At 36.7% G+C, this 15991-nt stretch overlaps 1 protein-coding gene across 4 annotated transcripts in view; it reads left to right on the plus strand.

Annotated features, from left to right (window-relative positions):
* LOC134647776 (protein spire) overlaps positions 1-15991 on the plus strand; it is a 257656-nt gene that overhangs the window by 149448 nt on the left and 92217 nt on the right. For all 4 annotated transcript variants that reach the window (XM_063502076.1, XM_063502077.1, XM_063502079.1 and 1 more), the window contains exon 3: positions 6146-6272. In XM_063502076.1, the coding sequence (XP_063358146.1) occupies positions 6146-6272 (127 nt within the window). The remainder of the gene's footprint in view (positions 1-6145; positions 6273-15991) is intronic.

The raw sequence follows: 15991 nt of genomic DNA on the forward strand, positions 1-15991 counted from the left end.
TAAAATAACTTAATATAATATCTTTTTTAAAAAAAGGGAACCGCCTTCAAAAAAACCAACCCACTGAAAAGTACAAAATAATTTTTATATGGCACCCCTTTTCGTGTCCAGTCACTATCCCGTTGTAAAGCAAATTTTTGCCAAAAAGTAATTAATACCTAATAATAAGAAAATTAATAACCATTCGGGTAATTACTTAGTTTTTGAAGGCGGTGCCAAACCAACAAAAACAGTATTTACTACCAATCAGAAAAAAATACGAGTACGTATTAGTACCTACAAGTAAAGTAAAGTAAAGTAAAAGTAAATTCTTTATTTGCATTAAATGTGGTTAACAGTAGGTCTTATTGTAATTATAAGTGTCACACATTTAGCCGTATATAGCATGCAAAAATATGTACAAATACATCTTAATTAAATCTATTTACATTTCATGCAATCTTTTAATCAGTCAACAACTGTGATAATAAAATAATAATAATAAAATGAAAATGTCATTAGCTAGTGTGGAAGTCAAAATATTCATTAATATTGTAAAAATTATTATTTAGTAGCCAGTTATACAATGTCCGTTTGAATCTTTTTATGTCAGAAATTTCCTTAATATCTAATGGTAAATGATTAAAAACTTTAATTGACATTATGTGACAGTTATTCTTAAATAATGCACTTTTACATATTGGTCCTATTAATTTTGTAGGATCTCTGGAGCGTAACCTTGGATTTGCAACGAGTTTTGTAAATAAGTTAGGGTTAGATTTAACAAAAATGCCTATTTCTAAAACATACATACTAGTTAAGGTCAGCAATTTAAGTTTTTTAAATAGAGGTCTACAAGATTGTAAAGGTGCTTTCCCACAAATAGCTCTGATACATTTTTTCTGGCTAATAAACAACCTTTTTATGTCAGTTGAGTTTCCCCAAATAATTAGTCCGAATCTAAGCAATGAAGCAACATAGCCGTGATAGGCAATAATAGCGGTTTTTTCGTCAGATAAGCGTTGTAATCGCCTCAGGGCATATGAAAATTTTTCTAATCTGATACACAAGTTATCTATATGTGATTTCCAGCTACAATATCGATCTAAAAGTAATCCAAGAAACCGTGTTTCAGTATCTTCTTCTAACGTATGTCCTTTACAAATAATGTCTAAATTTGATGTATTCGCTCTAGTGTTACAGAACTGTATATATTTAGTTTTACTTATATTAATCGTCAAGTTATTTAATTCTAGCCAATTACATACAGAGTTAATAGTCATATTAATACTTGTCATATACATATTTTTATCGAGATTATCACCTGGTATCAGTATAGAAATGTCATCAGCGAATAAAACTGTCTTATAACTACTAATTTGTGGTAAGTCATTAATATACAGAATAAATAAAAGCGGACCTAAAACACTGCCTTGAGGTACTCCTGTGCAGTTTCCTTTTTCTATAGAACGATATGTGATTACATCATTTTTGTCATCTAACCTATTTATTTCTACGCACTGCTTTCTATCATGAAGATAACTTTGAAGCCATGCTAACGATACTCCTCTAAAACCGTACCTTTCGCATTTTGCTAGTAATATGTCATGACTAACATAATCGAACGCTTTACTCATATCAAAGAATACTCCTGTAACGGGAGTTCTTTGGTCAATCCTTTGAGTAATGGATTCAATAAGTGAGTAACAGGCATGTGTGATTGACTTTCCCTTTTGGAACCCATTTTGTTCGTTAGCAATCATTTTATGTTTTTCTAAAAATTGTGACATTCTATGGTGCATAGCTTTTTCATAAACTTTTGCAAACACAGATATGAGCGTAATAGGACGGTAGTTACCCACGGCTTCTTTATCATCTTTCTTAAAGAGTGGTTTTACTACAGAGGTTTTAAGCCTTGAGGGAAACCTCCCCTGGCTGAAAGACTCGTTTACTAAATGAGTTAGAATTGGTGCTATAACTCTTGAACACGATTTAACTATATGAGTCGAAACGCCATCAAAGCCTACCGCTTTTGTATTATTTAAAGACTCTATGTGTTTTATAATTTCGCTAATAGTACAAGGTGAGGCAAACATACTATGATTAACAAAGTCAACATCCTTGAGTATTAACTTCCAGTCACAATTCTTTTTCGGTTTGTTAATGAAATGATCATTGAAAATGTTGGCTATTTCAGAAGGATCGCGAACGTGTTGGCCATTAAAAGTTATTGATTCAATGCCTTCAAAAGAATTTGTAACATCAGTTTTGTCCTTAATAACGGTCCATGTAGCTCGACTTTTGTTCTTTGAGTTTAATATAAATTTATGGTTTATGTTCCTCTGTGACTTGCTAATACATGACTTTAGTAGAGAGCTGTATTTCTTGTAAGTGTTTTTTTGTGCCTGAGTTCTGTTTTTGTAATACAGAAACCTTAGGTATCTCTTATTTTGACATGATTTTTTTATGCCCTTGGTAATCCATTTGGGTCTGCTAGTGTTTGATGTCACTTTTATTCTTTGCTCTGGGAAACAAAGATTATATATGAGACAGAATTTGTCATGAAACATACTAAAAGCTACATCACTATTAGGTTCACTAAAACATTCATGCCATGTAAGAGAAGATATGTTTTAAAAATTTGCACACATTTTCCTGGCTGTATGATTTCCTCTTGATGTACCAGTATTGCGCTTGCGGCTTTATTTCATCTATAATTTCAAATTGTAATGTTTGGCAGGTTTCATGATCAGACAGGTACAGGTTGTGAACATTTCCTAGTGCATTTTTTATGTTGCTGATGATATGATCAATGCAAGATGTTCCTCGTGTAGGATCTTTAATGTGAAGAATGCAGTTATAGTTCAACATTAAGTTTTTTAACTGTTTTACTGTTGAATCTGATTTAATAGTATTTATATTAAAATCACCTGCAATAATTACTTTTTTGCTATGGTTAGCTGTCAATTTGGATAAAAGTACATCTAATTTGTCTAAAAATTTACTAGCGTTTTTGACTTCAGGGATCCTGTATATACATAAAACTACACACTTTAGTTTAGGAATCTCTATTCCGCAACACTCAAATATTTTCTCCTCGGAGAGCATCTTGCTTATCGGCAATGGTTTATATTGAATATTTTGCCTGACCAATATGCAAGACCCTCCTCTTTTAATGTTTTTCCGAGAGAAGTGCGCTGCTAAGTTAAAGCCTTTGATTTTAATGTTACTTTCACTGCCCTGTTTGACAAAGGTCTCTGTAAAACATAAAACATTGATATATCTATTTGTCTCGGTCAGTTCATCAATACACACTTCTATGTCATCTAATTTGCTAAGCAGACCTTGTATATTTTGATGCAATAGAGTAAATATGTTGGGTTTTGGTGTGGCAAGATTAGATTTAAAGCTAATTTCTGGTTGAAGCGGATTCGGCTGCTGTATTGCTATATGGTGTATAGTTGGTAACAATTTATTCACGAAAAAACTCTTTTTCTGCCGCTGACACATTTGTTTTTTCGGTAAAACTTTTATTTTCAGTTTTTTTATTTCTGTTCATTAAATAGTGATAAATGTTATAGTGCAAATTTTCAATTATATTTTTCATGCCTAAATTATTTAATCTACCAGACCAAAATGAAAACATATCAAAAGTCACATTAGAGTTTGAGTCATACACAAAAAAACATTTATTGTGATTACTCAAATCCCTTAACAATAAATAGTTAAATTTTTCCACTCTGGCGTTAAATAATGGTCTACCACATACATATGTCGGACACGCTATGATTACATTTGTAAATAGGATACTTTTTACAGAAGATCTTATATATTGCACCAGCTGGTTGAGATTAGTTGAGTAATTGAAGTCTTCCTCTCCTATGAAAATTACGCAATAGTCATTTAAAGTCATGCCTTTTAGTTTTTGTTGTAAGTCCTTAAATAAATAGTTTATGCCAACGCCAGGTATTATATGATGGCAGAAGGAAACATTTTGAAAAAAGTCATTATTGGTTATTATTTTTGAGATGTTGTTTTTATTGTTGCTGCTCAAAAATAATAATTTGTTTTGTTCCGATAAATCCAGCGATGGGATCTGGGTAGTTTTTTCAAAGTCATTACTCTTCTGTTCTTCAGGCAAGTGACTGTGCTCGTCTACTGATTGATTCTCTGGTGTCTGCAAATTTGACTTTGGATCTTCTGACTGGCAATCTTCTGAGTGGCAATCCAGGCCGGCCGGTTTCGATGGTTGTTTTTTGCTTTTTGATTTAGGCGTTCTTACGGGTGACGTAGGTGCTACTCCCTTTAATAAGTTCCGGTACAAGATACATTTTTTATGTGCTTCAGTTAACTCATCTTGTAGCCTATATTTTTCACTTAACAGTTCCTGGACTTCGGCGTCTGCTCCCGATAATTGTTCCTTGAGGGCCTCTACTTGTTTTTTTAGGTCTTCCACAATATAATTTTGAACTTGTGAGTGAAGGTTTGGTAAGCTGACGTTTCTTGATAAATTGGACTCTTCGTGAGAATGAGAGAGAATACTATCATTATCGCGGGAATTTGAGTCATCTAAACTTTCGTCAGCGGATAAGGAGTCAAAGGAATTTTGCACAGGCACGTTATACTTCCGCTTCGTTGTAATATTTCGAGTGCTTAGTTGGGAGAAATCTTCTAAATTTTCTGTATTTTCTGGCAGTGTTGATAGTGTTGATACTCCTACCTCGGCCGTACCTTTTTCGTTTATACATTTCACACTGTTGCTCTCAGTGCTGCTTAGCGTAGATGTTACATTTGTCGTTATAGTACTCTTTTCCACAGGAATTTTGTCATTGCTATTTGGTGTGGAAGTTGAGGCAGCTGAAATTATTTTTTGTTCGTTCGGCGTGCAATGTTTTTTTTGTTGAGGCTTTACCCGTTTACATTTTGTGCAAGTCCAGTTCAACTTGTCAGTTTTGTTCATTAGATTGTAACGTTTTTCAGTGTTGGTACATGTTAGGTACAAGAACTAAATTAATGAGTAAACTAAGTATGTCTTTATAATGCAAGTAAGTGCAGCGTTCTTTGTTGTCTAAAATATCGGTTCTCAAAAATTTTGGTTTGGCACCGACTTCAAAAACTAAGTAATTACCCGAATGGTTATTAATTTTCTTATTATTAGGTATTAATTACTTTTTGGCAAAAATTTGCCTTACGACGGGATAGGGACTGGACACGAAATGGGGTGCCATATAAAAATTATTTTGTACTTTTCAGTGGGTTGGTTTTTTTGAAGGCGGTTCCCTTTTTTTAAAAAAGATATTATATTATTACCTTAAGGCTTCGTCACACAGGCGCGTTTTCCGGGCGGCGTGTGAGCGGGGCGCGCCGTTTTTACATATAAAACGCTCACGCGCCACCCGGAAAACGCGCCTGTGTGACGAAGCCTTTAGCCTTACTAAATATGCTTTTATTTTATTTATTTAATATATTCATTTCGGATAACAAGATCCATACAATAACTACATTACATACATAATGACAATAAATTAAATTAAACTAAAACTATTCCTTAAATAACTAACCCCCTCCCCCTTACGTAATCTTCGTTGTTTTACCAACCACTACCAAAATTTCGTGCAATCCACGATTGAAAAACGCTAGAAGATGAAATGAAAGAGCAATTCGTGATCAAATTGGAGATAACTAAAATGAACACTTTATTATCAGATGAAGTTATTTTGGAAATTACTGGCTTCCGGAACTAAATTGTTCTTTCGTGCACTTTTGAACGAAGTAGTAAAGGGTTTAGTATTTAGGAAAAATCGGTTGTTACTTTGTAGATCAAATCTAAGGTCAGACCATTTTAACACACTTTCATTGCTGACTACTTCTTACTAAGTACTTCTCAAGACCTTTTCAATGAACCTAAACTCGATGTATTTGTATTTTCCACGGAGCTCCTTTACCTTCCGACTACATCATGAAATCAGCTCCATTTTGCATATTGGCATTGTCATCGGAAATACGGAAGTTCTCGAAATTTCAACTGGATCAGTCACCGGGAATTGGTTCAAATTTAAGTTCCAAGATTTAAAGCAAACAAGTACATACCTATACGCAGTGAAGCTAACTAAAAGTATGTTAAACAAGATGATCGGAGTTTAAAAACTGTGTATACTTGTTACAGTTGGTGGTGAACCTGGCGCTGGCCATTTACCACGCCCTGGACTACACTCACTCGGAGGACGAGGAGCGGCTCATCTCGCCAGACCTCGAGGGTCTGATCACCGAGATGACGGCTTGCGAGGCGCCTGGTAAGTGTTACTTATGTACCAATACTTATTTTATTTTTAATTATTTATATGAGGCTAGAGTGTCCCACTGCTGCGCAAAGGCCTCCCTCCTCCCTTTCCACGTATCCCGATCTTGACCCGTCTCCCACCAGTTCCTGTCAAAGGCGTCGAGGTCATCCCGCCCATATCCGCCCGTCATACTTAGGTTTGCTTTTTTCTCATATCCTCGAAAGAAACTTCGTGAAAGCCCCAATATTTTATTAGCAATTATTTTATTTTATTAGGCAGTCAAGACGATCGAATAAGTGAAATATGACCAGCAGCGCAAAATTTACGGTTGGTTTTTTAATTTACTTACACATTGGTTGCATTATTATCATGCCGCGATCAGAAAGGGATTAGAAATAACAGATTTCCATACACTTACGTCAAAATCAATATGGATTGACAGCTATCTCAATCCCTTTCTAATCGCGATTCAGTAATACAAGTAGAAATTTTACTTCCATGAAATCCAGCGTCTGTATAGTGTATTTTATTGCCACTGCCACTTAATTTACAGATTCTCTCAAGACATTGCTACATTAGTATGTAGCAATGTCTTGAGAGAATTAACGTGGTGTCAACGAGATATTTAGTCTAGTGACTAAATATCTCGTCGACACCGAAACGAGCATATCGAGTGTAAGTTACCGGCATTCGTGGCATTACGTTATTCGGAATGAACTTTAAGAACTCTGCAAATGGTCTGTTCCGGGTTAAATAATACATGGCTTGCATTTTTCACAAATTCCCTGTGCAGTATCTTGCATAACTTCTGTAACATAAACCATTGTCTACACCTGAAACTTTGCCCCAAATAACTTCCATTATAGAACATTATACAACCTTTGGTCTATTAGGTTACTGTTTCCAATTACCCTGGGCAATTTTATTGGATAACCGACAAATAAGTTGCATAATCGGTGCAAATAGGCAATTGAGCCGTTAGGGCTGGATAAGTGGTTCGTTTTCTCCGGTGAACTCTCGGCCGACCTCTCGTCGCCTGCGAACTTATGCCACTTATGGCGTTGAAAAACGGTGCGACGTTTCATCTCTAATGTACTTGTATCGGTGAGACAGCAAGTACAGACAACATAAGTAGTGACGGACTGAAACCGGACATTTTGCCGAACCCTAAGATTGGGTTTTGCCCTAGTTGCGGCCATAGGCCTAGCGCGAAGGCCTATCCTAAGAATGGGCAGTTTTTTGGCGGAAACCGAAACGATGACATGCTTTCTATGACGAAATTGAAACTTTACTACTAGTTCGTACTATACCATAACTTTTGAATTTGGGATAGGATTTAAAGTTTAGTGTTACAATACACGAGAACAGCTAATACACGAGAACTATAAAAAATAACATTTAAATTGTAATTTTAATTGGTATTACACAACTTGGCACGTTTTATTTCAAAAAATACTTGTCGAAATGTTGTAAAATCGAAGTGCATGGTACCTAATATCAGTGGGTGTTTATCAAACCTATAATAGAACCATGTCGAATGCTTGTTGCTAAGGAGACATTGATAAATGCAAGTCACAAGGCTAATAAAGTTTCGAACCGCGCATTTATTTTTTGCCGAAACCTATTTACGGCACCGCACGATCCTTCTGAAATCTCATTACGTTTGCAAAAACCCTGGAACTAGAAAAAATGTTAAGTACTTACAACGTAGAAATCGAGGTAAAATGTAATTTACAAACATCTCTCCAAAGCCGTTGACATTTTCTTCGTATTAACAGTGGTTAAAGGGTAAGTGAGGTCTAATTATGAAAATTAGAACTTTAACCTTTTAACGTACTAGAGTACATTAAATACTAATATAACTTAATCACTACATAGTATAAAACAACGTCGCTTCCCTGTCTGTCTGTCTGTATGTATGCTTAGATCTTTAAAATTAGCGGTTTTTTTAATAGATAGGAGTGATTCAAGAGGAAGGTTTATGTATAACTGTGCGAAGCCGGGGCGGGTCGCTAGTTATGTATAAAAGGAGAAATATGTGGACAGGATTTGTAATAAGTACCTACTAAAACTATCTTAGCGAATAATTCAATAATTTTCATGTATGTTCATATCTGCCGATTAGTTTTAGATAATCGTGAGATAGTCGGATCTCGATAATATCTGGGCTGCTCTGCGCATGTGTGTATATCGGTGCCGTCGCCGGTGTCCCATGCTGGGAGCCTGATGGACCACGTGCAAATTGAAGCCTCGTCCAGACGAGCTGGGCAAATGGACCGATTTGATCAGGAAAATAATTGGCGCCAATCACCAATTTAAGATTTATTTTATTTATTTATTTAATCTTTATTGCACATAAGAAAACACACTGTACAAAAGGCGAACTTAATGCCATAAGGCATCCTCTACCAGTCAACCTTTAGGCAAAGCAGATAAGTTGTAGGCGGTGCAAAAAATATGCGGTATAGATGATACAATTACGTACCATTTATGGTGATATTTGTGCCCTCTAAGTTAAAAAAAATGCTCCTATACGAAAATACTAGCGTCACAAATTGGTATGCTTGCGTCCGCACCCCATTTTATCGGTAATATCGGTCATAATCGGCGGTCGAATTCGGCGAGCCAAATTGGCGTTTGCGTCCGCACGTCCTGACTTGATCGGACAATTTCATCAGATTGGCGAAAAATTGTCTCGTCTGGAGACAGCTTGACAAGGGGTTTGATTCCCCGTTAGGCCGCTAAACTTTAACGTAATATTCATTTAGTGTAGTGAATTAGTATTTAGCTCTCCTGTTTTGTGTATTAATATACGACTGTATTTAATAATGAAGTCGTTATCGTAAATATTAATGATGTACGTTTATGCTGGTGTAACTTAATAGGTATACGCTACCACGATTGAGAGTGTTTGTGTTTCTTCAGTGGGTTTAGATAAGCTACATCTATTAGGTATCTACAGCACAGAAGTACAGCACAAAACATAAAAACATTACCCGTAACTCTTGGCCTAAATTCTCCCTTCGGCGGTGTCCCTCGGAACGTTCCAACCTTTATGGAAAGATAATGAAATCAGTTTCCAAACCTTTTGCAAAAATCATTATAATGTATTTAAGAGCTGGACTTTTGTCGGTGAAGCAATTTCCAAGTATCTCTGTCCCATATTATCTCTTTAAAAGCTTAATTGGCGGAATAATTAATCCTTTAGGCCCATTTGCACCATCCCCCCTAACCCGGGGTTAACCGTTTAAGCCGTTAACCCAGTGTCAAATTATACTGGTAACCATAGTAACTCTAGGTTTAACCGGTTAACCCCGGGTTAGTAAAATGGTGCAAGTGGGCCTTAGAAGTTTAGACCTCTCGAGTACCTGCTTTGACCACCTGTTATTTTTGAAAAACTTTAAACCTAGTAGATTCTATGATTTGTTCATGCTTATGATCAATAATGATTCAGAATATGCCCTTAGATCTACAGAACCTTTGAAAGTGATCCAAGCTCTCCATAACCGTCTGCGTGGGAGTGGTCGTGGGAACCCGACTGCACTTGACTCCCCATCGGGGTCAGGCTAATTGTATCCCTGCTTTGCATTCGCTGCGTACTATTACAACACACAACAACAACAAGCGCGTACAAGTGCGTACAATTAAACCAGTGCGTGATTGTGCTCGTTCTATTGTTTTTCTATGATCTTTGAAAGTAAGACTTGGAGCTATTTATTTAGTAATTACTTTCTTTGTGAATCAAATAAGTACTACGCATTATCCGTGTTGCTTCCGACCAGGGTTGGGCAAAATACTGGCTTCCACGTATTTGAAATACAAATTACAAAATACATTTTTAAAAGTATTTGAAATACAAAATACAAACTACTTTGGTGACGGGTATTTGAAATACAAAATACAAATTACAGTGTTTAAAATAATGTATTTCAATTACAAAATATACCTTTATTTATTTTTTTGTTTAGCATTTAGTTTTAACGTTAACGAATATCCTTTCATATAAACTTATAGGGTCATTGCGCTAGTTTTCGTCCAGCTCTAGTTTACGTCCACTTGACGAAATTTGAATATATACCTACATTCCTGCACAAATTTGGACTGATTTCAATCCTTATGTCTAAGGCGTCTAAGCAATATATCTGTCTACATATCACAATGATATTTCGCAAAAAGGAAGCGCTGGTGGCCTAGCGGTAAGAGCGTGCGACTTGCAATCCGGAGGTCGCGAGTTCGAACCCCGGCTCGAACCAATGAGTTTTTCGGAACTATGTACGAAATATAATTTGATATTTACCAGTCGCTTTTCGGTGAAGGAAAACATCGTGAGGAAACCGGACTAATTCCAATTACGGCCCTAGTTTACCCTCTGGGTTGGAAGGTCAGATGGCAGTCGCTATCGTAAAAACTAGTGCCAACGCCAATTACTGGGATTAGTTTCCAAGCGGACCCCAGGCTCCCATGAGCCGTGGCAAAATGCCGGGACAATGCGAGGAAGATGAAGATTTCGCAAAAAGTAGTAAATTAAAAATGAAATATATATTTGATAATCCGTCAAGTCGTCGAAAACTAGTGCATGGACGGAAACTACTGCAATGACCCTATCCCCTAGATTTAAACGAAAAGTTCCACGCAGAAGTTGACCTAATATAGATCCAGTATCCAGCCAATGAAAATTGTATCTCGGCTGGATCGGAGGTTCGCGGTCGGCTCACAGCTTGTGCGAGAGATTAGACATTTTAGGATTATAGAATTTAATAAAATGTATTTATAGAAATGTATTTTGAAGCTTGAAGTATTTGAAATACAAAATACTAAATACATGTGAGTGCAGTATTTGAAATATCAAATACAAAATACTTTTGAGGTAGTATTTGAAATACAAATACAAAATACTAATTTGTATTTCAAATACGTATTTCAAATACATGTAATTGAAATACTGCCCAACCCTGCTTCCGACGCATGGATAATGATAGTTTTTTCGTAATTATAGGTCTAGTCATGAATTGTGTCTTGGAAAAAGAAAGATTTTTCTTTTTTCTGTAGGTAGGTCGTCTCAAAATAATTCGACATTGTGGCCTACTCCTCTTCACCTCTATTATTTAATCAAGTCTTTTGACTCGATTATAAGATACTCGTAACTGTTTTCTAGAAACGATAACTAACTAGTTTGACTTTTTGTCTGCCACTTTAGCCACTTGTCCGAAATTGTGTCCTTTATTTTATTTTAACTCTGCGACTTGAATAGAAAATGTAGAATAGAATTATTGAGTATCTTTCCCTTTTTCAAGAAGTAGTTACCCACTGTGCAAGATAACGCGCGTCATGACTGCTATTTATCCAAAATTCCATACAAGATATAAGCCGGGCTTGGATTTGGCATTAACTACTCAATTCAATTTGAATTTAATCAAATTAATCCGCATCTATATATTTACGTTACCTATTTGTTCTTCCTTTTTCTCAAAGTGGTGCGCCAGAAACAATAGGTACCTACCTAGATTATTTAGTGTAGGTAATTTGAATTTAAAACGATATTGTGAAGGTATCATGAGAATCTCCAATCAAGCAACTCCTCCTTTTTCCCTTACTTTTCTTCCATGACATATCACAAATATCACAATAGATACCTAATTCACATGTTAAACGAGAATATTCAGACGCCTCGATTAATGAAGAGGTTCTGATAACAATCACACAAATTAGCATTTCAGATGGAATGTGCTCCATAACTCCACAAAACAATGCCGACTACAGTCTGTGCAGAGACATTTTGTTCCCATTGCATTCCGGATGCGTGTGATTTCCGCATGCCGCGCTATTTGGTTGGAGTTTTACTGATCTTGATTTACGTAATGGACGTATTTCTTTGCATTTATCAGACATACGATGCGATGGATGTGTCGCAGTCGGATCGTATAATCCGCCGTATTACATTACGGCTAGCCGTTTTACAAAACAGGGGCGTTTTGAAATGCGGCGGTTCGACGATTAGCCGGATTGAATGCGGCTGAATGAAAATCTGCCGGAATGTATTCGGCGCCATACGTTCTTCAACACGGCTAGCCGTAATGTAATACAGCGAGTCATTAGCCGCCGCTTTGACAGTTTTTAGTTCCCATTTTTAACACTCGTGGCGCTGCCTGACATAACAACAACAAACTATGAAAAACGCTGGGGTGTCCATCAAATCTGGAGTTCGTCGGACTGTTTCTTTTCAAAAAACATTTCCTTCGCAACTTAACTAGACGGAGCTAGGAGATTTAGTGAGACGTCCGTGAAAACATTACACTTTGGGGAAAAAAGCGTAGATAGGTAAGTAGGTAAGGTTCGTTAGGTAGCTTCAGATGCCCGCAGGGCAAACCGCTGCGGGGCTCCGTCTATTTAAGTTGTAAAGGGAATGTTTTGGAAAAGAAACACATGTAGTGCGGTGTGCGGTGAGACCATGGTAAAAATAAATTAAATTGCAAACATTGTCAAACTCCGGTTACGTAGGCGACCGAAAGAACTGGTCACTCTACAATCTAAATAGTAGATACGATGCGGCTAAACGTAGGCCGCCTTATTGAAGAACGTATCGCAATGAAAATCCGGCTAATCGTCGAACCGCCGCATTTCAAAACGCCCCTGTTTTGTAAAACGGCTAGCCGTAATGTAATACGGCGGATTATACGATCTGACTACGACAGATGGACCAAGTCATTGAAGAGTTCTGAAATAGAAATTCGAAGACTTAGATATCAAAAAACCTCAGTGTATGGCCGCATTTCCACTGATGCGAAGATGAGAGGAATGGTGCGGGAATAAACCGCACCATTGCCGCACGTCTCCTCTCATCTGCATTTATCTCCGCCTGAGTGGAAAGGCAGCCTATGACAGCTTATTTCACACTTATTGTTAGTCTGGTGCACTAACAGATTACTGTGTTCAGTAGGACGGCTTTCTTCCGAATACAAGTTACTTATATAAATTCGCCGTAAAGTAATAACTTACTCTTAAAGTTTCATTACGAAATAAATATAGGTATACTCACACAATTTGATTACACATATTTTAATGTAAGTATGCAATTGTTAATGTATATTAACTCGGCACACATACTTTATTTTACTGATTAATTCAATACGTTTAATTATTGACTATTGCACAAAATAATTAAAATTTCCACATTAACACTCTGTTTCCGCGCATGTCAACTTTCGATTGCAGTTTCAAAATGTAACATTAGCATTTTCACCTCAGCAGCTCGAACAAGGGTACTTTGATTCTTAAAAACAGTGAGCAAAATGCGATTTTGCTCACTGAGTGAGACAAAATGACATTCAAGTGACCTTTATAGTCAAATGTCATTTCAACATGCGCGGGGTCTAATAAAAGTTCGAAATACTTAGGTTCTATTATCTCTGTCCCTTTCACACTGTTAGCAAAAAGAAACAGACAAAAAAAAGTTAAAACGACATTCAACAGTATATTCACGGTTTATAATAGACCCCCGAAAAACTTCAGACCGCATCGTTCCAAACCACGTACGAGTATGAATTCTTAATAATTAATAAATAAAAATAAAGTTTAAGATTTGATAAAAACTGATAAAATACTATATTTTAGGTATTTTATTGTACAATTAAAATAACGAACCCAAAAAATACACAGATCATCACGCAAAATTAATTATTTTACTTTTAAGAATTTCTACCATAGTTGACAAATATTACGTATCCGCAATTCGGACCGTATCTTACAAAGATTTTTTTTACAAAAAAAAGTTGTCGATTGAAGTGTCAGTTAATGTTTGTTATTTCTATATTATTTTAATGGAATTTATTATTACGTTTTGTTTTTGTGTTCCATTGCGGTAATTAAACTTAATTGTTTGTATATCTTAAGAAAACATGAGTGCAGGTATTAAGTGATGAAGAAGGATTACATTTTTGAAGTTGTCTAATAGGTATGTTCTCACTGAGCTGAGGTGAAAAATGTTGTGTACTACACGAGATCAAAGTTATTTACATCTCGTGCGCTGACGAAAAGAAATATCAAACTTTGATCACTTGTTGTACAAATAACTATTGCATGCATTGTGGCCGTCCATTTTCACTTTCCTCTGGTCTTGTATTCCCCAAGCTTGCTAACCATTGCACTAAGATATACTGGTTTGGAGTTGATTGACACCTTGAGCTCTGGAATAAATATATTATCAGAGATCACACTAAACATACACTATATATCAACGGCGCTTTTATAATTAACTGTAATACAAATATGTCCGGCCTTGCAGGATTATTTTACGTAAATTATGTGGCGCCTGCATTAGCCTAAAGGGCTTGCGTCGGAGTTGTCTCTACTTACATACATTAAACTGAATGCCCCGCTTTATTGGGCTTGTGGATCTTTAATAAACATTGGACAATGTGCAAGGCGTAACTCACACCGATATTCTTAATTGTTTATATTTCAAACGGAATCTAAGGTATCTCAGTTGATTGGATGGGTTGCTTGCACTAGTAATAATAGCCATGTCGTCTGTCAGCGGCGCACGCCCGGACCGCCCAGACAACGTATCGCCCGACGTCCTATCACTGACCTATGCACTTTAAGCCCGCGGCATGCATGATGCTCTGGAGAAGCTAGGCTTGTGACAGATCCAACTTATACTAGTTCACCGCAGGGTAAGGGGCGACATGATCTGTCATGTCGTCTGTCAGTAGTTCACACTGCGATGAAAAGAAGCGTATCAACCGACGTTCTACCTGTAATCAATGCACCTAATGTTTGTTGGATGATTTTGACGAGCACAGTAATACACACACACATCCGGGACGTAATAAATCATGAAAATAAATCTGATTTTATAGGACGTACAGGTTTTGCGGTGAACGTCGACGCGTTTGGTGTGTCAGACATGCGCCTGCGCCTGCTCACCCGTCGCACAATACGACGACGATCCGTTCCGCTCGCTCCTCCGCAGACTCTCACAAGTGTTCAATCTAAATTAACCTGTCATATTTTCTACGTTTTCCCTTCGAGTTTTTGCACCGATGTCTCGACTTATAATCGAGACGTAATTTCTCCTACCACTACGGTTACGTCTGGCCGCAGTAAATTGATAGCTTGAGGCAGTATATCGGCTAAGAAACCTCTTGCATCTATTTTAGATTCGCGCGTAACGCACGCCGAATTAATTTCACACAAAGCCTTGGGCCTTGGTTATAGAGATCGGTACCCGCATGGATTAAAGGGTATCGGAATCTTTCTGAGCCCTTTCGAGCGTTTCAAGCGCTTATGTGTAGTTTAATAGTTAGTATTAATCTGTATTTTAACTGTGGTCTGGCGAAATACGTAGTGTGATGCATTTATTGCGTTTTAATAGCTTGCGTCCGAGCATACCGTTTTATATGGCCAGTAATTTTATGCCTATCAGTAACCCGAGAGCTTGGCTTGCCGACCTTTTATAATTAGTTTACGTCACATTTATAAACTGTAAATCTTATTTGTATTCAAGATTACATACTATGTATACATATGTCTTTAGAGGAAGCCGATACGGATTGAATTCCCAGCTTTATCAAAAAAAGTTTGTCTTAGTTTAAAGATAAACTAATGACAAATTTTGTAGAACAACCGATGACACTGAAACTTCATCGAAAAATTTATATCGATTAAATAAACCAAGAGTCGGGATGCAGGCCATTGCAATCTACATACAATCATGAAATCCTATAACTCAT

The sequence above is a fragment of the Cydia amplana genome, chromosome 5, assembly GCF_948474715.1.
Source record: "Cydia amplana chromosome 5, ilCydAmpl1.1, whole genome shotgun sequence".
Lineage (NCBI taxonomy): Eukaryota > Metazoa > Arthropoda > Insecta > Lepidoptera > Tortricidae > Cydia > Cydia amplana.